Raw genomic sequence first — 25,271 nt, 5'->3', positions numbered from 1 at the left:
TAGGCTACCTCCAGCCTCAAAGGCAGGATGTCTGAGTCCCAGTTGCAGGGGAGTAACAGCAGGAGAGAGGGCATACCTCTCCTGCCTGTGGCTTCCAGCGGCATCTGGTGGGCCACTGTGCAAAACAGGATGCTGAACTAGATGAGCCTTAGGCCTGATCCAGCAGGGCTGTTCTTATGTTCTTTATGTATCCCTTCTATCATAAAGCTTCAGCTCAAGTACCCCACAGAGACTGTGTGTGTGTGTCTGTGTACAAATTTATATGTTACAGTTGTGAGACAGGCTATTCCAGTCACCGGTTTACATCCAAACTAAGTTTACTTGTCCCATTAATTTCAATGGGAGAACTCAGTGTTAATTTTCTTAAGCCGGTTTACTTGTCCCATTAATTTCAATGGGAGAGCTCAGTGTTAATTTTCTTAAGCCGGTTTACTTGTCCCATTAATTTCAATGGGAGAACTCAGTGTTAATTTTCTTAACGCCTGTCAGTCAAGCTGAGAAGGGTACGCTGAGTTTCAGCACGTAGCCAGCCGTGGACACATCACTGAGGATGAATCGGTTTCAAGCCAGCCGTTCTCAGATAAAGAACAAATAGTGTGGCTGCCCCGTGGGGAGGATGGCTTTTCCCTGCCCCCGCCCCGGAGTCCTTCAAGTACCCCGAGGGCCTGCTGGGAACCCCAGCCTTAAGCAAAAGCCACTGCAGTGTGTGCAGTCCAAGTGTGAGATGGCACTGGAGATAGTCTGAAGTTACTTTGGCTGCCAGCATACCAGTGGGATAGTGTTTTATAGCTGCTTCCCTCACAAACACAAGGTAATCTTATATAGATTTAACTAAGAATGTATTCGGAAACAAGTCTATTGCCTCCTCCTTTCTGATTTCACTCCCCTCTACAGGATCCCCAATGGGACAAACTTCTAAACAACAAAACATAAAAGAAATTGAATAGAATACAGCAGATAGGCTTTACAGTTATAATGTTCCTGGTTCAATCCCTGGGCCCTGGCCTCTCAGGCTGCAGAGCTGCAAGTAATCTCTGCCTGTGGCTACCTAACTCCTATCCAGTATACGTGATTGGGCTAAATGGAGCGGGTCAAAAAACCCAGCACTTTAAAATAAGGGCTGGTTAGTTTCTGTGTTCAGAAGGTTGTCTGTTTTTGCCCGATTGTGGGAAGAAACAAGAGGGCTGTAACCTCGTGAGAGAGGCCACAGCTTGAAGCAGAGCTCATGCTCTCTGTGCCAAAGGTCCCCAATTAAATCCTTGGCATCTCTAGTTGCAAGAACTTAAGGAGAAGACTGCTGGATCAGACCCAAGGCCCTGCGAGTGCAGCATCCTGGTTCACACAGGAGCCAACCTGATGCTTCCTTCCTGGAAACCTCCAAACATCTGCTTCATTTGCTAAAATGAGTGTCTGCTAATCACTGGTTAAGCAGGACTGGGAAAGCACTTCGTCTGAGCCACAGGAGGGCAAATCCCTCCAAACCAAACTAGTGTCAGTATAGGGCAACTTCTTGGCGCCTGCAGCTAAGACCTGGTTTAAATATGACACTAGTAGACATGTTCAAAAATAAAACCTATCCTTATGGCAGGGATAGGAACATAGGAAGCTGCCATATACTAAGTCAGACCATTGGTCTATCTAGCTCAGTATTGTCTTCACTGACTGGCAGCGGATTCTCCAAGGTTGCAGGTAGGAATCTCTCTCAGCCCTGTCTTGGGCTGATCTATTTAAAGGATCCTCCTCAGTTAAGCAGCTAAGGAAAACAATTTATGGAGAGATTCTAGAAGTGGGTTTTTAAAAACCTGATTTAGAATGTAAACACTACAAACACCGCACTTCACAGTACTTGTTGCAACCCGATCACCCTATCGCTCTCTTTAAGGAGAAAAAAGTCCCTTTCCATTTATGGGAAACAAGGTGGCGCTTATACCACCAAGTACTACCACTTAATGCGGCTAAGCCATGGCTCCCAGAGGACGAGCAAGAGTGTCCTAAAATCACCTGCAAACAGAAAGCTAGTGAGCTAGGCAAAACATTCAGGGAAACCCACTCACATTTCTTAAAAGAGTGTGTGGTAGCCAAAAGAGTGTGGCAGGGAGTAAGCAAGCTGTTAGAGTGGCCTGATTTGGAAAAACAGATTTGGGAAGAACTAACCTTGGGTTTGAGTGACAGAACCTCTTTTCGAGGTCCCAGAAAGAAACCTTCAAGGAAACAGGACGGAATGGGTGCCCTCATACTAGGGAATTGGAAGGTTTCCCTTCTCATAATCAGGTTAGTAAACCTGTATGTCATTTATGCAATGCTCCTGCATAGGAATAGGGAGGGAAGATGCGGCCAAGAGGTTCACACAGATGAGACAGTAAATCTCTTCTGAAAAAGTTTGTATGGTTATGTGCAAAAAGACAAGAGTATCTCCTCTAAACAGCAATGGGACAAATTGTGGAAATGGACGTCGGATGTAAACCCCCCCCCCGATTACCTGATGTGCCTTGAAATCCCCCACCCCCGAGTTACAGTACTACCTGCATATACTTCATAACCTTGTGGGTTTCCAAATCCTTGTGTGTAAATCTTTGTAGATATATGATGTACAAACAACCACTTTGTATATAATTGTGCTTTGGCAACGTACTGTATACTTTGGTAGTTTGTTGGTTCCAAAAAAAATAATCTTGTCCTATTAAAAAAAATATCTTGTCCTATCTTGGAGAAGCCAGGGAAGGAACTTGAAACCTTCTGCTCTTCCCAGAGCGGCTCCATCTCGAGGGGAATATCTTGCAGTGCTCACACTTCTAGAGGCTCTTCTCACGATTAATGAGAAGAGCCTGGGGAGGGTTTGCTGGGAGAGCGGGCAGGCAGTCTGCTCTGGGTGGCCAGCAGGGGCTGGGAGGATTGGGGGCCACGTGGCCCAGAAGCTCCAGCATGGAGGCCCACGTGGCCCACGAGTGCGCAGGGCATGCTGGAGAGATCCCCGAGCCGGGAGGCTGCTTTTCAGCCTCTGGATCGGGGGGGGGGGGTGTCTCCTTGTGAGTTGCTGCAGCGCGAAGCCATGCCGTGGCAACTCACAATAAAAAAAAAAAAACGGGTTTGCAGAGTGCTCGCTCTGCAAACCCGGTTTAAGGGGAGGGGTAGTTTGGCAGGTTAACCACCTGGAGGCTCCGATTTCACCTGATCATGGGAACAGCCTCCTAGTTTCCCATTCATTTGTAACCAGGGTAGACCCTGCTTAGCTAAGGGGACAAGTCATGCTTGCTAACCACAAGACCAGCTCTCCTTATTATTGAACTTGGGTCCCCAGACGTTTTTGGACAACACCTACCATCCCCAGCTGACGGCCATTGTGGCTGGGGTGATGATGAGAGTTGTAGTCCAACCACATCCAGGGACCCAGGTTTGAGAACTCCTGCTCTATGGGCTTCCACACCCTCAGTGTAATGTTTAAGCCAGGTCTCTGCTGGCACCTGCATAGCACACCCACAGGCTTCAGATCCTTGAATGCTGTGCCCACAAGCACCAATGACCCAGTCCAAATGTGACGTCAGAAACATGGAGTGCTGTGCAGGTAGGGGTGCCAACTGTCCCTCATGACACAGGATGTCCCTCATTTCAGGGATGAAATGTTGGTCCCTATAGGGACAGCATTTGCCCCTCGTTTATCCAATAGCATATAATTCATAAACATCAGTGATACTCAGGCTCTTAATTACCTACACCTCCCAGTCCCTCCACCCCCCACCCCCAGCCAGCCCCACCAAACGTGTGTCCCTTATTCTGGCACTTGTGTCCCTCATTCTGGCAATGAAATGTTGGCAACCCTATGTGCAGCAGGTAAGGCTCAGACAAACTATCAAAACCTATGCCCAATGATGTGTTTAAATCAGGCCTCATACTGCAGGCTGCCAGTAGTTCTGACTTGTTAAAACAACTATAGCTTCCAGTCTGTATGCCCCAAATGTCTCCGGGTTGCATAGGGTCCCTTTCTCGGCAATTCTGCCTCCGCTGCTTCCACCCCTCCCCTCACCCTGCCATTTACTTTGTGGGGAGGAGGATGTAGAGAAGGGGGTGGGATCTTTCCTCACTGCCACCAGAGGGCCCTGGCTATTTGCTAAGGGAGGGAGTTCTTTCTTTCTTTCACTCTCCCTCTCACACACACACGCGCGCTAACATTCTCTGCTCAGCCTTCTTCTCAAGGATTGAGCTTCCTGGGTCAGAGAAGCGGCGGCGGCGGCGGCTGCTGCTACCACCTCCATTATGAGGCTATCCCCTTCCCCTAAGTAGTTTCCTCCCCCAGCCTATCGGGCCTGGTTTGTGGAGGGCAAGGAAGGTCGGAGGGGACCTTGATCCAAGCAGCACGCCTTGCCTTGCTGGGTGCCCTTAGCTGGAACAACTAGCCTCTCTCAGGACAGCCATTGGTTCTTCCTGAGCAGGAGATTCCAGGTAACTGACCTGACACACACCACGGACTGATGGATGCATACACACACACACACCGAGCAAAGGGGTGGCTGGGACTGGGTCAGGCTGGCAGCTGCTTTCCCTTCCTAAGTTGCTGCTGGCTCTCAGTGCTAGCCTTTTTGCCACTCCGTATCGGCGCCAGTAGGGATCAGTGAGGTGGGATCAACTGGCCGTAGGGGAGGAAAGGGGGCGGGGATGTGTCAGGGACAGCTAGGAGGACGAGTTCGTCTGAGCTTGCATGAAATGCCAGCTTGCAAAAGGCTGCTTTGCACAGGCCGATGGCAGCACGCCTGCCCTGCTGAATGTATAAGGTGTTGCGTTGCACAGAGCTCAGTACTTTTCATGTAGCAGGACTGGGAAATATCTGCCTGATTTTAGCCCTATTAAGATATTAACTATTATTATCATTATCATTATTATTTACATTTTTATATCCCTCTCTTCCTCCAAGGAGCCCAGAGCGGTGTACTACATACTTAAGTTTTTTCTCACAACAACTCTGTGAAGTAGGCTAGGCTGAGAGAGAAGTGACTGGCCCAGAGTCACCCAGCTAGTATCATGGCTGAATGGGGATTTGATATTATGTCATACAAATGTACAGATGTTTGTACACTGGGAGGAGAGGAGAGCTGGTCTTGTGGTAGCAAGCATGACTTGTCCTCTTAGCTAAGCAGGGTCTGCCCTGGTTGCATTTGAATGGGAGACTACATGTGAGCACTGTAAGATACTCCCTCTTAGGGGATAGAGCTGCTCTGGGAAGAGCAGAAGGTTCCAAGTTCCCCTCCCTGGCATCTCCAAGATAGGGCTGAGAGCTGCAACCTTGGAGAAGCCGCTGCCAGTCCGTGTAGACAATACTGAGCTAGATAGACCAATGGTCTGACTCAGTATATATGGCAGCTTCCTATGTTCCTGTGTACATGTTTTGTGTGTGAACACGACTGTACTGTATCTACTGAACAATTGATTGTTCACAGTCAGTTACTGTATCTGTGCTCATTTAAAAAGTGAACCTGGGTAGAGGCCCTTCAGAAACGCTTGCTACAGATAGGAAGTATAGTTCTGTACCTGAGTTCAGCATAATGTGTTAATAACTGTACCTGTGTACACGGTACACTTCTTGTACAGGTGTTGAACATGTGTGAATACAGCTCTAGAGACTGCTGGAATCAGAGGGCAAGTTAGGCCATTAGAATGAGTGAGTCAAAGCAGCACCTTAGAAAGCTGCTTCATTTCCTCACCATTCTCAGCCCGTTGAATGAGGACTGCAAAGCAATTATGATTCAACAGATGCTTTTGGAAAGTGGCTAGAATATAGCCTGAACTGAGATGCACATCGTTCTGGTGTGCAAATAATAACCACTGCAGCTTGAGTTAAATAATGGTCCTGCTGGCCTGGGACTTAGGTCAATTTACCAACAATAACATACAACATACACAATAAAAACCACACACAACCCTTTATAGAAGGGAATGTTTTCAAGTAGCAAGTGGGAAAGATGAATATCTGCAGAGAGCATGTTCCATGCCACGACACCCAACAGAGCAAAGTCAGATGCAAAATTTGAAATGTGTGAATGGTAGATATTACTGTGGTGACTCTCGTATGACCACTCACACATTACAAAGTTGCCTGTTGCCGCTTCTTTCCTGTTGAGAGCAAGGGCAGCACCAGCTGAGGCTGGTCAGGTTTTGTCCTGAGCACTGCTGGGGAGCTCCTTTCAAGGTGAAATTGTTCTCAGCTGCATCTGGTTCTTGGGTTAAGAAGCATGCAGGTGTCACTTAAGAAGGGTGGCATACAGCCAGCTCCTGGAGTCTTGCCAAAATCTTGGCCAGGAAACGTATTTTTGAGCAGGTACGGGCAGACTTCAAGCTTCTGGGAGCAACTTTTGTGTTTTTTGCCAGGGTTTTGGGAGCTACCAACACAAAACAGAAGCTTGGTTGGGGAGGCAGAGCCGGTTGTAAATGGCAGCTTTAAAAAACAATTACAGACAGAAGAAGGGATTTTAACAGCAATGCTCCTGAATCCCCTGAGCACTTTGCTGCAGGACAGGAGGGGAGCAAGACAGTCTCCAGACAGATTAATGGGAAGGAGAATAAAACCAATTCTGAGAGAGAGAGAGAGAGAGAGAGAGAGATATTAAAAATGGTGCACCCACTCAGATTTGCGCTGTTAGCTGAAAGGGAAGGAAGAGAGAAGCAAGCCCAAATGCCTGGACACCTACTTTCAGGAAGCCTGGGAGCTACCAGTAGTTCCTGAGCTACCGAATGACACCCTAGTTTATAGGCATGTATAATTGTGCCATGTCATTCAGTATGCATGCTTTTGGTAAAGAGTTAAATCTGAGTTTCTTAAACTAGGGAGTGGAGAGTAGGGATGTGCACGGAACTGCGGCGGGGCGGTTCGAAGGCGGTGGGGGTCTCCCTTTAAGAGCGGGGGGGACTGGGTGCACTTATCCCTCCTGTTGCTTTCCTCCCCCCCCCCGCCAGCGTCGATATTTTTAACAGCCTGCAGGCATGTCAGCAGCTTCTGGTCATATTCAGAAGAGGAGGGCAATGGGGTGGCAGGGAGGTACTCTGCTGCCCCGATGGGCTGTTAAAAATACTGACGCCAGTGGAGGAAAAGCGGCAGGAGGGGTAAGTGCACCCTCCCCCTGCTTTTAAAGGGAGACCCCTGCTGCTGCCTTCGAACCGGCGGAACTGCAGGTTCTACGAACCAGTTCGGAGGCCCATAAAGGGCTTCTGAACTGGTTCCGTGCACATCCTTAGTGGAGAGTGGGTCCTCGAGGTGTGGCAGGTTTGGCTTTCTTTTTTTTGGCTTTGGGTTACGGCCCATTTGACCCACGAGTATACCCCTTAGGTTCTGGCAACCTAGGCCATGCCACCATGGAAAGGTGGTGGGGAGATGGATGCACTGGAGGCAGAGCATCTGCTTTATATAATAATAATAATAAATAATTTGATTTCTATACCGCCCTTCCAAAAATGGCTCAGGGCGGTTTACAAAGAGAAATTCCTAGGTTTAATCCCTGGCATATCCAGATAGAGCTGGGAAAGACTCCTGTCTGAACCCCCTGGAGAGCCACTGGTTGTCAATGTAAACAAAACAATGCTGAACTAGATGGGCCAATATCCTGACTCCATGTAAGGCAGCTTCCTATGTTCCTAGAGACACAAAAACATGTTGCATGCCATAATGATGATTGGCTTTCACTTTGCATCGCCCTTTACAAAGTAATATCAGCAAAAAGACAGGCCCCTGATCCAAGGAGTTTCCAGTCTAAATTTCACCACAAGGGGAGGCAACACAGGGAGGAGAGGAAGAGGAGAGTGAGGCGAGAAGGGGAAGAATAAGCATGTCCAGTGACATGTGGTTTCAGTTAAGCCAAAGCCTTGCATTAAGGTGCCTCCTGGATTCAGTCCATGGCTTCAAGGAAGAGGTGGGTGGGGAGGAGCCATTGGAAGAAAGGGAGGCTGCATCACAGAGGAGTTCTGGGTGGGAGGGCCAGCAAGGGGGAAAGAAGAGCCTTGGCCTTTGGGTGGCTGAAGGGGGTGAAGAGGAGGCGGAGCAAAGGGCCCAGGGATATACTGGGATAGGAGGGCAGAGGGGTAAAGGGAGGCAAGGCCATGGAGGACTCCAGTTCTAAGGCAAGGACAAGGAGTTTTCCTGAACAGCGGCGGGGCAGGGAGTGGACAGGAAGCCAGTTCAGAGACTGAATGAGGGGAATCACGTCAGCTATAAACAGTTACGTTCAGGGTTTCCGAAGGCTGAACTTTGACCCTACCAAGTCTCTGGTTGTTGTAGAACCAGTTGTCTCAGGCTGGAGATGGAATGGCGTAGCGAGGTGTGCGATGTAGGAATGTGAGGCATGATGGGGAAAGTGGTAGTGTGGAGCAGGGTTAGGAGCTGGAGGGTGAAGAGGTAACGGGTGGGGCTGGGTGGCTGTACTCAGTTAGTTTTTGAAGGGAATGGGGGAATGAAGATCTAGTAAAACTTAATTTACACTAAAAGCGTGGTGTAATGAGCATGCATCCTCAGGGTTGGGAATAGTATCCAGGAATCCTGACGCCACTTACCCAACCTTGCTCTAACTTTCAAGGCCGCAGCCCCCTACCAGATCTTAAACAGTTACCTGTCGACCCTCCGCGACCCATCCCCACATCTCATTTGCCTCTCCTAATGTGCATGGGGTTATTGGTTTGTCCGTCAGTTCTTTCTGTGCGCATGTGTGTGTCGTGTATGAAGTCTTTGTCTGATGCTACGTAGGTGACTCTTTCCCATCGGGATTCTCTCTGTCTTTCTCCCCCATGTGATAGGCACAGTATTGCTTAAGGGAGTGGTGAGTCCTTGGTGGCGACTGCTGGGATGCCCCCCAAGAAGCACAAAAGCATTGCTACCGTGAGCAGCGCTGTGGGCAAGGGCCTAGCTGGGGAAAAGGAGAAGAGGAACAAGCGCAAGTCGGAGCGTCCCTGCCGCAGCCCTCCAGAAGAGGAGGAAGAGGAGAAGGTGGCCGTTGAAGAAAAGGAGGTGCCCTTTCCACGGCAAGCCGCTCCAGCCAAGGGAGGGCGTCCCAACCTCTGCTCAGAGTGTGGGAAGAGCTTTCTGCACAGCTCCGACCTGGTGAACCACCAACGCATTCACAGTGGAGACAAACCCTTTGTGTGTACTGAGTGCGGGCGCAGCTTCAGACAGAGCTCCACGCTGATCACGCATCAGCGCATCCACACCGGCGAGGCCCCCTACGTGTGCAGCTACTGTGGCAAGCGCTTCCGCGTCAGCTCCAACTTTGTGCGCCACCGGCGCATCCACACTGGGGAGAAGCCCTACTCCTGCCCCATTTGCGCCAAGAGCTTCACTGACAAGTCGACACTGACGCAGCACCAGCGCACCCACACGGGGGAGAAGCCGTACCGCTGCGCAGACTGTGGCAAGAGCTTCAGCCGCAGCTCCCATCGCAAGCGCCACTTGCGCAATCCCCCCACCCGTGGCCGCTCCCGCTGCGCCCATCGTCCATTTCCTCCACCTTCGGACAGCAGCAGTGGCAGAGTCAAGGCCGCTAAGGAAACCAAGGCCAAGAAGCGGACCCTGGCGGCTCCTGCCGCAGAGCCAGTCACGGAGATCCCCAACACATGCGCGGAATGCTGGCAGAGCTTCGGCCAGAACTCAGACTTGGTCAAGCACATGCGCATCCACACCGGCGAGAAGCCCTTCCGCTGCAGCCACTGTGGCAAGCGCTTCAGTGTCAGCTCCAACCTCACGCGGCACCAGCGCATCCACACAGGCGAGAAGCCCTACGCCTGTGATGCCTGTGGCAAACGCTTCACGGACAAGTCCACGCTGACACAGCACCAGCGGACACACACAGGGGAGAAGCCATATATATGCATCTACTGTGGCAAGAGCTTCAGCCGCAGCTCTCATCACAAGAGGCATGAGCGCACTCACAGCTCTGGGGACGGCCCTCAGGCCATGCTCCCCCTCTGGCACTACCCGTCACAGACCTTCTAGTAGCACATGGAAAGGGGCTCTTGAGGATGAGTATCCACAAGGGTGAAGGTGGACTGGAAATGGACAAGCAGTAAGAACCAGAAAGCATAGCACCTACTGTTGTGACTAAGATTAGACTACTGGTAGAACATAATGGATTTCTGGCAAGGGGTTATCAATTTTTTCCATTACTGGGTTCAGAATAGAGGGGGGGGGGGAAGACACCCCCTCCCCCGCACTGGCATAATTTCCATGTTCTTCACTTATTTTCTTTATAAATGTGTACATGAAAACAAGTTTCTAGTCCTCACACTTGTGATCCTAACCTTGAAAATATGAAACAGAATGTAAAATGTTGCAAGAATAGTCTGCTTTAAAAGATACTCTGAAGTATTTACAACTTCCTGAAATAGTATTATCTTGAGGGATGTTCACAATCCCCCAGTGGAGGACTCAGCCATAAATCATGGCATTGTTCTGCAGTGCCACTGCAAAGTTGATTGTGACCAGTAAGTAAACAGAGTGTAGTCTAAATGCTCCCCTTCATCAATTTAGAGAATGGGGATTTTTGCAGTCCTGGCCTTGGAATATTATTTATTTATTTATTTATTACATTTATAAACCGCCCCATTCAGAGGCTCGGGGCGGTGTACAACAACTGTAAAAAGATGTAAAAACACACAATTAAAAACATAGTGCTAAAAACATAGCGCTAAAAACCATTCAAAAACAGTTAAAACCATTAGAAACCAATTAAAATACTTTAAAAAACAAGGAAAGACAAGATAAGCAGAGGGACGCCATTTCGTTTGAAAATTTTTCACTTTTTTATATATAGGAAAATCTTTCACTTTTAAAAATAGGTTTCTCTTTGTAGGTATATAGAGCTCCACGTGAGGTTCTGTGGAGGCAGAGCCTTTCATTTTGTGCTAAACATTGTAGGGTTGGCCCAAGACGCCTTAGTTCTTGAGGCAGAAATTCCAAATGGCATTATTTTATTATTATTATTATTATTATTATTATTATTATTACATGTATATCCCGCTCTTCCTTCAAGGAGCCCGGAGCAGTGTACTACATACTTAAGTTTCTCCTCACAACAACCCTGTGAAGTAGGTTAGGCTGAGAGAGGTGACTGGCCCAGAGTCACCCAGCACTCTAACCACTACACCACGCTGGCTCTTTCATCCCACATTACTACCGCAATAAGGGATATAATGCACTGGGAAGTTCTTAGCGAGCAGATTGAAATGAAAGGGCAAGGTGAAAATGGGTGGCTAGGAGGACCTTCTGCTGGATTGTGCCCTGTGGGTTAGGTCTGTCAGACTCCCAGGTTAACATCTTTAGCAGTATCCCAGTTCCAATGCCTGAAGCAGCCAGTTCACCTTGCCTCTTATATGAAGACACGTCTACAATCTTGACTCCCTGTTTTTGTCTAGCTTCAGCCTCTTTCCAAAATCTGAGGAAGAACTTCAGGTGGTGTTCACATTATGGACAAACCTTTTCAGGAGAAGCTGGTTTTCAATAAGCCAGGGTGCCATATCAGGTCCCAAGGGTGGGGAGGAGAGATATTTCCATTGGTGGGAACAAGTCATAGCAAGGTTCAAAGACCTATTATCTTGGATATATTCAAGATGAAAATACAACCACCACCACCCCGAAACCCGAGTGTATTTTTAAAGCATTATTAAAGCATTTGTTGCAGTTACTTTTTTAAATACTTCATAATAGCCCAGAGATATAGGTGCTGTGGATGAATAACAACATGGGATGTGATCCTGGCTAACTGGGCAAAGAGGTACCTTTTTAATGTGGTGATTCTCTTTTATTTAGCGGGGGGGGGGAGTAACTGATCCTATCCACTCCCAGAACAGTACCTCCAGTGACTGTTGCTGATGTCTGTCTTAGGTTTCTTTTTAGATTGTGAGCCCCCTGGGGACAGGGATCCATCTTATTTATTTATTATTTCTCTATGTAAACCGCTTTGGAAACTTTTGTTGAAAAGCGGTATATAAATATTTGTTGTTTTTGATCATGGGGGAAAGTGGGAGGATACTCTTCCCCTCGCCCCCCAAATGGCACATCTGCTAACAAGAAGTGTTGCCTTCTTCATTTCTTTTCTAAATCAGTTTATAACAACGGTTCTCAAAAGTGTGAAGTGGGCCAGTTAGGCCATGTGGCATAGTATAACAATACAAGACCATATTATTTATGTATTTATTTTTTAAAATAACATCCCATTTCTGCCTATGACCCTGAATTTTCCAGGCAGTTTCCACTGGACTAGGCTTTGCAATAAAAACCAAGTTTAAAACAAAGAAGCCAAACCAGCTAAGCAAATCATCAAAATGACAACCATCCATGTCAGCTATATGCTCGGCCGCCATTTTATACAGCAAAGGCCTATCTAAAGACAGAATGATAGTAAGCAGCTCTGGAAAATGATGAGCGTATTGGCCTAGTAGGCCTCCTTAAATAATTCCATAGAAAAGGGCACTATAGAGAAGGCCCTATTCCTTGTAGCCTAACCTCAGATAGTGAAAACACAAAGATGCAAAGCCCTCCCTGATCATCTCGAAGCACATGAAGGTATATATATGGGAGGCTGTAGCCCTAGTCAGACATTAAGTTGTATGTGTATACAAATGTCTGTACACATGTACTTGTTTTTATCTGAATGGCTGTACATGAACTGGGGAGGCTGGAAATTAAATTAAAATTAAAATTTTAAGGGCAAGGGTGACACCATGGATAGATGGAGGAGGAGCACCTATGTGTGCACATGACTGCAGCCCTCACAGTCGTGAAGAGTTTTAGCAGGCCAAAGTTTTGTCACACGTGTGAAAAGTTGTACTTTTCAAAAAACGAATTTGCTTCTCTACAAGGACTGCTCTTAAAGTCCTTGGTTGTGCTGCCACTTCAGTTTCATGCCTAACAGAGGCCAGCCTCACTCATGCAGATCGTGTGAAACTAAAGTAGCCCCTCTTCACAACCCTCCCCCACCTTTTCCCTGTGCATGCCATGCTGTATGGAGTCTCCCAATAGAGGCTGGGTTTCATCAGCGGTATTTGATGCAAGTGGAATCAGGAAATACAACAATGAACAATATATTTTCATGATTCCTGGTTGTTGGCTTCTGGTGGATGATTTATTAATTTTATTTGTTTTTGGGTTGGCTCTGCCTCAAAGGCTCCTAGGACACTTCACCACTGCTTCCTATGACATCTACAGGGGTGGTGGTAAAGCAGCTTGGTGGGCATGGATTATTCATTCATTCATTCATTCATTCATTCATTCATTTGTTAAATTTATACCCTGCCCAAACTTGTGTCTCTGGGCGGCTAACAACAATTAAAACACATATAAAAGTTAAAACAGTTCAACATATAACACATATAAAAGTTGAACCAATACAACAATTTAAAAACCATAAAATTAACAAACCGTATTTTTTAATTAAAAACCTGAGAAGGCTTGGGTTAAAAAAAAGGGTTTTCAAATGTTTTTTAAGAATAGCCAGAGATGGGGAGGATCGTAACTCAGCAGGGAGCGCATTCCCACAATCTCGGGGCAGCAGCCGAGAAGGCTCTATCAGATAGAGTCTATCTGGATGGTGTAGTCATCTGACCACAAGCGTGCCACAAATGGATAGCAGGTTAAAAACAGCCTGCATGCAGAGCACATTATTCCAGATCAGCAAAGCAGATGAGTCAAGCCATTTCCTCACAGATGGAAATATGGACACCCTTTTAACAACCCATTTCCATAACGAGGATTACTGCCCAAGCCTCTTGCCCACTGTTAAATGCTGCCGAAGATTGGATTCCATTCGCTATATGCTGTGCTTTAGTATCGTGCACCCACTGACGTGCAGGCACCCTAGAGATACAATGCACCCGCCCACTTATTTGAAGATTTTAATTTCTGGAGACTCTGAGGAGGGAATCCTGAAAAATGACAACTTTAGCAACTCACATGAGGCAGGGTGGGGACTGAACAAGGCATCCTCATGAGCAAAAACAGGGACAGTGATTTACTAGGGACAGATTCCAGAAATTAGACACTGTCCCTGGTAAATAAGGCCTATGTAATCCTGGTGTAGTTTGGATTAGAAATGCTTTTCATCTGGGAACATACTGGAAGAACAATTAAAATGTCTACTGATAACGCATAGTAAACCAGAATGTAATTCCTTATACTAACTGGAATAATATCCTAGTGAGTCTAATCCTAATAATGCTGATAATAATGCAGGTTTGCCATACAAGACAGAAGCTAATGAATAGTTTTGCTTGTGGGAGATTGAGGAAGTGCAATACAGAATGTTAAGTTCCAAAGTCATCCTGATAGTCCACATTGCAAGGGCTCTGAGCCCCAAAGAACTTGAATGCCCTAAAGATTAGAACCACACACAACAGATCTATAACTGGCAAAACCACTGGCATGGAAGAAAATTTCCAGTGAGCAAAAAACCAACAAGCAAACAAATGCATAACAAATCTGTGGAGCTCACTAGTACGGAGCATCGTGAGAAGCCAGCCAAGCTGCCTCCGGAGAAAGCTGCGGATGGCAGGATGAGATTACTGCCTTGCTGCTACCTTGTATTTGCTTGAAGGTAAGCTACTGGTCTGTGTGCCTTACTGGTATTGCAATTTTTATAATTATGACTTGGAGCGCATAAAGCACCTCTAGGACTCATCAGCAGGGGGGAGGGGGAGGGAAGTTGTTGTGGTTGTGGGGAGTGCAATATGAGAGAAGGACATTTTTCTTTCTCTCCCATGATGCTACAACTTGGGGTCTCCCGTGTAGCTGAATAATAGCAGGAGCACATTTTTAATCCACTCAAAGGTTTTTAATGAATTAGTCTAACCTACTGAATGCAGCGGGAAATGACTTGACTAGGAAGCCAGAGGTTGCCTGTTTGAACCCCTGCTGGTATGGTTCCCAGACTATGGGAAACACCTATATTGGGCAGCAGCGATATAGGAAGATGCTGAAAGGCATCATGTCATACTGTGTGGGAGGAGGCAATGGTAAACCTCTCCTGTATTCTACCAAGGACAACCACAGGGCTCTGTGGGTACCAGGAGTCAGCACCGACTCGACGGCACACTTTACCTTTACTGAATGCTTCAAGCATTCCAACTCAAATACAAAATATGAGAAAGAAACCATCACTGCACATGACCACTTGGTGGTGGGATAGAGCTTCTTTTGTGAAACCTTTATTTTAGAGAGCAGCAGCTTTTCTGCTAGCCATTAGCTTCCATTAAGGAAATACCACTCAGGCATCCTGGCTGTATTTACCAGGAAGCTTTTCACATGGGGCTTTTGAAGCCCTTTAACCTGCATTTCCTCCAGAATGGAGGGGCTGTGTTCACATTTCAGCTAGATTTACCCCGAAGTCCCTATGAGTTATTGGGGGGGCAGTTCACACACAATTTAGGCTTTTCACTGCACATTAGAGTGTAGCCCGATTTATATCCAGGGTAAAAACATCCACTATTTGCTGTGGTTTTTGGGACAACTTTGAGTTCTCATTAAAGCCTCCTAGTAAACTCGCAGTAATAAACTGCTTTGAGTAAAAGTCCCAGGAAGTTTTTTCTGGTTTTTCACTTCTGGCTTTTAGTTTGCATCTCCAGAATGGAGGGGATGCATTCACATATTGGCCAAATTTACCCCAACGTACCTGCAAGCTATCAGGGAGCACTTGACACACAATTTGGGTTTTTCATTGTACGTTAGAGTGTAGCCTGATTTATATCCAGGGTAAAAAAAATCTGCTTTGTCAGTTTTGGGGGCAACTTTACATTGGCAGAAAGCCTTGCAGTAAAGCCTGCTGTCTAGGAAAGCTCCAGCAGAACAGCAGAACGTTAGAGTCGGAAGGGACCTTGAAGTTCTTCTAGTCCAACCCCCCAGCTCAGTGCAAGAAAATGCTACAGCACAGAGTGGCCATATTCTGGCTCTCCAAATCTGGGGTGCTAAATTTGCATATTATGCAAATTGGCTTGAGAATACTTTTTGAGCAGAACAGTGACTGCAAGTTTTGCTCCATAACTCCGCTTCTACAAGTGCTAGAGCTTAGCTTTTAATTAATTAATTGTGGGTAAGCAATCTGGGTGAGATGCTTACAATCCGGGTGAAACTTGGAATTTCGGGGGGCATGGCAACTCTGTTACAGCATCCCTGACAGATGAATATCTAGCTGCTTTTCAGAAGCCTCCAGCAAAGGGGAGCCTGGCACTGCACAAGAAAGAGTGTTCTACAACAGCTCTTACAGTCAGGAAATTCCTGCTAATGTCCAGCCTAAATCTGTTTCCTTGTAGCTTCAAACCATAGGTTCTAGTCCTGCCCTCAGGAGCATCAAACAGCAAGTCTGCTCCTTCTCCTATGCAATGCCTCTTCAGATATTTGAAGATACATGCCACAACTCTCCTTAGTGACGTCTCTTTTTCAGGGTAAACACACCACACTCTTTCCATCTAGGACTTGGTTGCCAATGCCAGAACCCTCACCATCTTTTGTTACCTTCCTCTGAACTTCTTCCAGTTTACCAATGTCCTTTCTAATGTGTGGTGGTGCCCAGAACTTGACACAGTATGAGATCTGATCAGTGCAGAAAATAATGGAACAACTGTTGCTTCTAGTGATCTGGAAACTGGACCTTTGTTGGTGCAGAAGAGGGCAACCAAAATGATCAGGGGCCTGGAGCACCTTCCTTATGAGGCTAGGCTACAGCATCTGGGGCTCTTTACTTTGGAAAAGAGGTGACATGATCGAGGTGTATAAAATTATGCATGGAGTGGAAAGGGTGGACAGAGAGAAATATTTCTCCCTCTCTCACAACACTAGAACCAGGGGTCACCCCATGAAACTGAAGCTTGGGAAATTTAGGACCAACAAGAGGAAGTACTTTTTCACACAGCACATAATTAATCTTTGGAATTCTTTGCTATGGGATGTGGTGATGGCCACCAGCTTGAATGGCTTTAAAAGGGGCTTAGACAGATTCATGGTGGACAGGTCTATCAATGGCTACTAGTCTGGTGGCTGTGGGCCACCTCCAGCATCAGAGGCACGATTCCTCTCAATATCAGTTGCAGGGGAGCAACAGCAGGAGAAAGGGCATGCACATACCTCTTGCCTGTGGGCTCCCCAGCGGCTTCTGGTGGGCCACTGTGTGAAACAGGATGCTGGACTAGATGGGCCTTGTGCCTGATCCAGCAGGGCTGTTCTTATGATTGCATTCACTTTTTTAGCAGCTGCCTCACACTGCTGGCTCATGTTCAACTCATGCTCTGCTAAGACATGCACCTGGGTCCCTTTGACATGTACTGATGCATTGCCAAGCCAGCTCTCCCATATCCTATACTTGTGTGTTTAATTTTTCTTACCTAAATGCATGGCCTTATCACCTTAAGTGGCGCAGTGGGGAAATGCTTGACTAACAAGCAGAAGGTTGCCAGTTCAAATCCCCACTGGTATGTTGCCCAGACTATGGGAAACACCTATATCGGGTAGCAGCAATATCAGAAGATGCTGAAAGGCATCATCTCATACTGAGCGGGAGGAGGCAATGGTAAACCCCTCCTGTATTCTGCCAAAGACAACCACAGGGCTCTGTGGACGCCAGGAGTCGAAATCGACTGGATGGCACACTTTACCTTTACATGCATGGTTTTACATTTACCTCTGTTGGACGGAGTAAATATGCCTTATAAAAGGCCTTACAAGATGGCCTTACAAAAGGCCAGCAGCCACTGCCAGTTAGTGGAGACAAGGCAACAAGACCAAACCAAGGGTCTCTGGCTCGATATTCTAAAGCGGCTTCCCACGTTCCAAGGGTTCGTCGTGATTTAAAAGCCGCGGGCCTCCTAAATATAATAGTGGGACGAACATTCAGCAGCTGGGTGGCCACCAGGGGGCTCTACGTATTCCATAGAAAGCGGCTCTTCCTCTCTCCATTCTCCACTGTCTCGGTTTTGAGGTTGGGCTTCCCAGGTTAGATGGTTGTGCTGTTTCCTGTCACTCCTCCTCCTCCATTGCGATTCCCAAGCCCGAACGGAGACCAGCTGCTGCTCCCCCAACCCCACCCCGGAGGTGATCTGTGCAGGGGAGAAACCTTTTTCTCCCAACCCCAGTGGAGGCCTTTCTACCTTCCTGAATCTCTGCCCAAGGGACCAGTTCCCTGGTCTCCCCATCCTCCAAGCCCCCAGACGGATGCCTTTATTGCTTATGGACGGAGCTTGTTGCCGGGTGACTTCAAATTAAGAACAGCCGATTCGCTTGCAGCGCCGCAAAAGCTCTGCCCCAAAGAGGGGGACGCCTAACTTTCCCATCCCAGGATCCATCAACAGCTCTCCTCTCCCTTCACAAAGCCTATAACAGTAAGCATGGCTATCTTCGCGCCGCTTTGTTTCTTTCCTGTCCTCACAAAACAGTTGGCCTTTAAAAAACAAAGAATATGCTTAAATGTAAATGAGGAGGAGAGATATTCTCCAGGGCTATTGCTCCCATCTCTACAGATCCAGCTGTGCTGGGCAGGCACTGCACCTAGAATCATAGAGTTGCAAGGGATCTTTGTCCAAACAGGCTTTAGTCCAGCCTCAGCTCAGAGGCAGAAATCTGCTTGAAAACCTCTAGAGAAAGCGAACCCACCATTGCACAAGGCAGATATTGTTCCACTATCAAACAGAAGAAAAAGAAGCAGAGTGGAAATCGAGTTACCAGGTTCAGACCCCTGCTTTAAAACATAAACAAGGCTGGGGTGGCATAGTGGCTGAGAGACTGAGCTGTGGTATGGCTGGACTCTCATTCCAGCCATTTACACACCAGGTAACTGCAATGTGAGGGGAAACAATACTGGCCTACCTCACAAGGTTGTTGTCAGGATTGTGTGCATGTGAAACCCTTTGTGCATTTTAAAGCACTATATAAAGGCTAAGGGATACTCTTTCTGGGTAAATGCAGGTATAACTTGTATTTAACCTTGTATTTTTTAAGGGGGCTGTCTTAAATTCAGAGCTGTCTTTTGTTTGGGTAAATACGGCATTAATTAGAGGCAGGCAGTTAAAGGAAAGAGGATGGGCCAAAGAGGAAGGGGGCCTGAGGAAAAACCCTCATAAGGGACCTGGGGACAAAGAGGGCTTGTACTGTGGCTTCTGGCAGCCAAAATTCTCAGGAAACTAATTCCCAAAGCAGTTTTCCACACTTCTCCATCTCTTTGTACTACAGGTGAACAGCTCTGTGTTTCTTTCTTCTTTTATCCAAACAGGTTATGAGACAAGAAGTGTGACCTAGGGGTGGAAATTCATCTTTAGCAGAACCCATACGAGATGCCTCCCAAAAGATCCAAAGGAAAAGTTCCTCAGACATCAGGTCAGAAAAGACGACTGAAGGGTCAGAGGAAGTTGGAAGAGCAGCAGAAGAACCTTTTCCTGATTGAGGGGAAGGGGAGAATGGGCACCTCTGAGAAGAGAGTGAGGAAGCGCAAGGGCACCACTGCCCCACAGAGAACCTGCTCAGGAGAGAACCCGAACATTTGCACTGAGTGCGGGCAGACCTTTGCACAGAGCTCAGATCTGATCAACCACCAGAGAATCCACACAGGAGAGAAGCCCTATAAATGCTCTGACTGTGGAAAGACGTTTAGCGTCAGTTCCAACCTGAGCAGGCACCAAAGAATCCACACAGGGGAGAAGCCATACCTGTGCTCCGAGTGTGGGAAAAGTTTCACTGACAAGTCGACCCTGGTTCAGCACGTGCGTACCCACACGGGGGAGAAGCCCTACCAGTGTATCGACTGCGGGAAGACCTTCAGCCGTAGTTCCCATCACAAGCGGCATCTGAAGAGCCCGCCAGGGAAACGGCAGGGCAAATGCACTCACCCAGAGAGCACTCCCCCAGCCACCCCCACCAATGCCTCGGCTCCTGGCAAAGCCAAAAAGGCCCGAGTCTCTAAAAAGCAAACCTCTCCCTTTGAAATCCCTCACACGTGTGCAGAGTGCTGGCAGAGCTTCAACCAGACCTCAGACCTGGTCAAGCACATGCGCATCCACACCGGCGAGAAGCCCTTTGAGTGCAACCACTGTGGGAAGTGCTTCAACGTCAGCTCCAACCTTATCCGGCACAAGAGAATCCACACGGGGGAGAAGCCCTACACCTGCTCCGACTGCGGGAAGAGCTTCACCGACAAGTCCACCCTCACCCAGCATAACCGCATCCACACGGGGGAGAAACCCTATACGTGCACGTACTGCGGGAAGAGCTTCAGCCGCAGCTCCCACCACAAGAGGCACCAGCGGATCCATGCAGGAGAAAACCCAGTCTCTTTTCTGCCCATGTGGCCTTACCCAAACCAAATGTACTGAGACTGTGCATCATTGGGTGGGACAGAATTTCCAGTGGATCTCTAAGCCCCAGCTGTGACCACGCATCACCCAGACACTTCCCAAGTTTTAATAAATTTTTGACCTTCACGTGCCCTTGTTAAGGCAACCCACTAAGTCACTAACACTCCATGTCAAAAAGAGAGAGAGAGCAAATCTGAAATTCCTGGCTCTCCACGTCAAAATCCATCCACTGTTTGGTGCAAGTGACTGGAGCTCTTTCATCGGTGCTTTCCCTGCTTCTCTTCTGCCAGGGTTCCAGTCCTATCTGGACTTGTCCTCCAGCACTCAGTTTTATTTAATGGCACCTAAGATGTGCAAACTATCGCTTTTTAAAAAAAAAACAAAAAAAACAAGCAAACCTGGTTAATAGTATTATTGCGATGTAATAAATTCGGTCATGATGTGTGACATTTTAATATAGAATTGGCATTACTGGCCTGTACATGCAGTAGAACATGTTTGTATCCGTGAGCGTGTTCAGACTGTGCCCTCTCCTCCTTTTCTGAACACCTTCCACCAGGGTTTGGTAGGACTTGCTTGCAGGGGTGGAGCCTCAATAGGGTGGACGGGTCCACAAAATCTGCACCATCCAGCTTCCCAGAGCTGCCTGGCCCTACAAAGGGGTGCCTGGTTTGCCTCCCCTCCCCTGCCTCATCCTCAGTGCACTGAACCACCCACTGCTGTGTCTCAGCCCCAGCTGGATCGCAGCCATACCTCCATCATCACTGGGGGGGGGGCGGGCAGTGGGTGAGCTGGGCGGTCACCCAAGGGGCCGATGCGGAGTGGCGGCACGGCCCAGCCCAGCATGGCGTGCAGCGCTCCTGCCGCCCGCTCCTGCTTCCCAGGCCCAGCCACTCACCCGGCCGGAGCAGGCTGGAGCATGGGCAAGCCTCTGCGGGCTGCAGCTTGGATGGGTGGGGGAGCGAAGAGGCAGCAGGGTGCTTTCGAGTCTGCACCCAGGAGCTTGCACTTTAGCCTGGCTACACCACTGCTGGTTTGGTCTCTGCTAGGAAGCAGATGGAAACCATCCTGCAAAGTGGTTTCTCTAATGCCTTTTTAAAAGGGGCCTTGGTTTTAATCTTAGCAATAGCAATAGCACTTACATTTATATACCGCTCTATAGCCGGAGCTCTCTAAGCGGTTTACAATGATTTAGCATATTGCCCCCAACATTCTGGGTACTCATTTTACTGACCTCGGAAGGATGGAAGGCTGAGTCAACCTGAGTCAATCTTGGTTTTGATGGGTCGGCCTCACTAAAGCTACAGGACGGAGGGTGAAACTAGTACCCAAGGGAGGCTGTGCTGCTCCCTGGCCTTTTAATGAGAGGTGGGGCTGTGGTCGTGCTTTTTAAAGCTGGTGCATAGAAAACTGCCTCCTCCTCCTGAGTCAGACCATTGGTCTATCCAGCTCTGTATTGTCTACACTGACTGGCAGCGCCTCTCCAAGATTTCAGGCAGGAGTCTTTCCCAGCTCTGCTGGGAGATGCCAGGGACTGAACCTGGGATGTTCTGTACCATGGCTCTGTCCCCTCAGCCCAAGACAGTGCCCCAGTCAATACGCTGAAAACTTGGGCTAGTCCTTCCTAGGGGACAGACTGATCTGACCAGTCTATTGACAGAGCATTGATCCCACCTAAGTCTGATCTGGGTTGGGACGACTGAGGTGGAGGGTGTTTAAAGCTTTGCCTCCACACAGTTTTACCGCTGAGAAAAGTGTGTGTGTGTGTGTGTATGTGTGTGTCGCACACAAACACACAGAGCTGTTATGGGCCCCTGAAGGTGCCATTTGCTACACAGGCACCTAGCAGCTTTGAGGGGAAGTGGATTTTCCTTTGGAAAAATGGCACTGAGGTAAAGGCTTTAAACACCCTCTGCCTCGACAACACGGCTCTTCTCTAAACTGGACCCTTGCAGGACTGCTACTTTAAAGTTAAAACATCATGTTTAGCTTGACTCTTATGATGTGCCACTGATTGTTCAGCCCAAATTTCAACAAAGCTGCCTCTACTGAGTCAGACCGTGTGCCCATCTCTGCTTCTTCAGATTCCTTAGTGGGAGATGGAGTTTGAATCTGAGATCTTAGGTGGAGAGCATGTGCACTCCCCCTGAGCTCTGGCCTGGTAAGAGCGCTGGCCGACACTGGCTGGCAGCAGTTCCTCCGAGGTTTCGGGCAGGAGTCTGACCCGGCCCTTCCTGGAGAAGCTGACCGGGATTGAACCTGGGACTTCCTGTATGCAAAGCAGATGCTCTGCCATTCAGCTACAACCCATTCCTGATTTCAGTTGAGCCAAAAACCCACATCAGACTCACTTCTTACCTGCTGGGTTTTTTTGTTTTTGTTTTTGACTTGGTCATATCTTGCCACCAGAAGAAAAGAATAACACCCCACAAGAATACTCACACACACACACACACACACACACACACACACACACACACACATTAATGTCCATCCACCCATCGATCCAATTTCCATAACACCCTTCAAAAAAAGGGGTGGGTGGGTTTCAGGGCAGTTTGCATTAAAACAAAACAATTAAAATTAATTAACAATTAAAAACAAAGACTATAAAGCACCATAAAACAATTAACAGTTAAAACATTCAAAACCCTGGGAAACCAGGTTACAGCAGATTAAAAACATTGACAACAAATTAAAAATCCTGGAAGGCCAGGCCAAATAGATAGGTTTCGAGGCCTCTTCTGAAGGCCAGTCAAGAATTCAAAGTGCGGATTTCTGCCGGGAGTGCATTCCACTGCCCAGGAGCAGCTACAGAGAAAGCCCACCTCTGAGTCGCCACCAGACTTACCGGTGGTAACTGGAGATGGACCACCTCAGATGACCTTAATGTGCAGTGGGGATCATGCCGAAGAAGGCGCTCTCTAAGGTTGTCTCTCTGTCTCTCTCTCACTCATGGATTTGTTGTAAGCATTCCTGGTGTGTTATCATTTGTCTCCACACTATTAATGTGTGATGTGATTTTTAGTATAATTTCGTGTAGTCTCCACGAGGCAGCTCCAGGCACATGACTCTCTCCTACCCATACTCCATCTCCAACATATAGGCACAATCATTGTGACCTACATTACAGAGTAGTTGTGAGGATTCTAGCAATATTAAAATAGGATCTCTTAGATTAAGCAGAGGGAGAGCACCAGTCCCTCGTCAACCCAGCATAGCATCCCTCTTGGTGGTGCTTTGAAGGGAAAATGCTCTTTGCTTCCTCCACCCCACCAATGCCTGCGTATCCCCCTACCCCTTCATTTGAATGGGCTGACACTTTCTGTGTCTTTTAACAGCTGCATGCTGGCCAAGAATCATACAAGCAAAGCTTGCATAGAGGTAGTGATTTAGGAGAGGATGCTTCATTGTTTAGAAAATATAACAATGACTAAGAAGGGTGATAGAAGGTGATAATTTTTTTTTTAAAGGAGGAAAAAAGTCTCCTTCTGACACTTTTCTCCACACTATGCAACAAGATCAGAGGACAAGATTCTGAGGAGTCTGGAAACCAAGTCGTATGAGGCTGTATGGATCATAGCAGGTTTCACCAAAACCACGCATTCACTAGATTGCTTTCTGAGGTCACCACCTTGAGAAAACTGCATCAGCTTCAGATGTTCCTGCAAGACAAAGAAAACCAGCCATGGAAGTGTGTTGGCTGATCTGTGGCCATCCGCAAGCATTGCTCAGGCACATTTGCCAGTTTCCTACCTGTTTTTTTAGGTTTTAAAGGTGGAAGGGTATGGCTTATGGGCTCCCTTTGGTTGCAGTGCTGTGAAAAGCTCATGCCCCCTATCCAAAGAAGTGCAGAAAACGCTGCAGAGGCTTAACTAATTTTTTTGGTGGAGTCGGGATCCTTATGCCTTAAAGGCTCTGTGACAGGCAGGCATTCAACAGGCACAGTCCCATTCTGGAAACACAACAGCTCCAAACGTTTGTCTGTAATGCAATTTGGAATATTTCTCTTATAGAATCCAATACTGTGTATCTGTAATACCTCTAAGCATACTCCCATAAGCTGCCAGTAGGCTCTCCCCTGAATTTCCAACACTTCTAGCTCTTATTTATAAACAAAACAAATTAAACTCATGTGCAGGAAGCTGCCTTTTACTGAGTCAGATCCTTGCTTCATCTCACTCAGTATTGTCCACACTGTCTGCAGCAGCTCTCCAGGATTTCAGACAGGGGTCTTTCCCAGCCCCGCATGGGACCTTCTCTATACAGACCAGGTGCTCTGCTTCCCCATTGGACTACAACTCTTCTCTGAAGGCACTGTATGCTTCTCAGACTCAGCTGGTTTCCTTCCCACATTCACCCAACACAAGTACTTTTTCTCTTAAAAAACAAACCAACAGTTTGTTTGAGCAACAGAACGTTTGTGTGTATGTGTGTGTGTGTGGGGTTTCAAGGTGGTGACTGCAGACCAGTGCAGTGAATCAAGACCTCTAACAGCCGTATTTAAAGCTTTCCTTTGGACTTCCATGCCTCAGCAGCCTCACATGAGGACTGAACACACGCTACATTGGTGAACAGCCAATGCGCTTAAAGGGAGACACCTATGGGGAACACATTATATTGGGCAGCAGCGATATAGGAAGATGCTGAAAGGCATCATCTCACACTGCGCGGGGGGTGACAATGGTAAACCCCTCCTGTACTCTACCAAAGACAAGCACAGGGCTCTGTGGTCGCCAGGAGTTGACACTGACTTGATGGCACAACTTTACTGACCTTCTTGAGCAACACCTGATAAGTGTCTGAGGAACCTCAGGTTTCCCCAGGACACAAAGCTCTATCACAATGGCTTCAGGTTTTTCATGTCAAATGGAATCACCCCCACTTGGCCTTCCCAGTCTTCTGTGTTCAGCATCACTTGGGAAAGGGCCCTGCAAAAAGCAGAGTCCTCAGTGGCATGTCCAGGGCCTGGCATCATG

The 25,271-nt window shown here is 47.7% G+C and overlaps 2 protein-coding genes across 3 annotated transcripts; both read left to right on the top strand.

The window, feature by feature from the left end:
* Positions 1 to 4,082: 4,082 nt before the first annotated feature.
* On the top strand, positions 4,083 to 10,462 carry LOC128347909 (zinc finger protein OZF-like). 2 transcript variants are annotated; one of them, XM_053303229.1, is made up of 2 exons: positions 4,083 to 4,437; positions 8,770 to 10,462. In XM_053303229.1, exon 2 carries the CDS (start codon positions 8,819 to 8,821, stop codon positions 9,959 to 9,961), a length of 1,143 nt encoding a protein of 380 aa, XP_053159204.1. In that variant the 5' UTR covers positions 4,083 to 4,437; positions 8,770 to 8,818; the 3' UTR covers positions 9,962 to 10,462. The 2 variants fall into 2 exon arrangements, with proteins under 2 accessions (XP_053159204.1, XP_053159205.1); XM_053303230.1 differs by lacking the exon at positions 4,083 to 4,437 and adding an exon at positions 6,083 to 6,307.
* A 7,462-nt stretch (positions 10,463 to 17,924) lies between these two features.
* LOC128347911 (zinc finger protein OZF-like) lies at positions 17,925 to 20,418 on the top strand. Its single transcript, XM_053303232.1, has 2 exons — positions 17,925 to 18,327; positions 19,215 to 20,418. The coding sequence occupies exon 2, from the start codon at positions 19,276 to 19,278 to the stop codon at positions 20,308 to 20,310; it is 1,035 nt and encodes a 344-aa protein (XP_053159207.1). The 5' UTR covers positions 17,925 to 18,327; positions 19,215 to 19,275; the 3' UTR covers positions 20,311 to 20,418.
* The last annotated feature ends 4,853 nt before the right edge of the window (positions 20,419 to 25,271 follow it).

This window comes from Hemicordylus capensis, chromosome 2, assembly GCF_027244095.1.
Source record: "Hemicordylus capensis ecotype Gifberg chromosome 2, rHemCap1.1.pri, whole genome shotgun sequence".
NCBI classification, from domain to species: domain Eukaryota; kingdom Metazoa; phylum Chordata; class Lepidosauria; order Squamata; family Cordylidae; genus Hemicordylus; species Hemicordylus capensis.
Note: the sequence above shows the minus strand (reverse complement) of the source record. Positions and strands in the feature narration are given on the sequence as shown.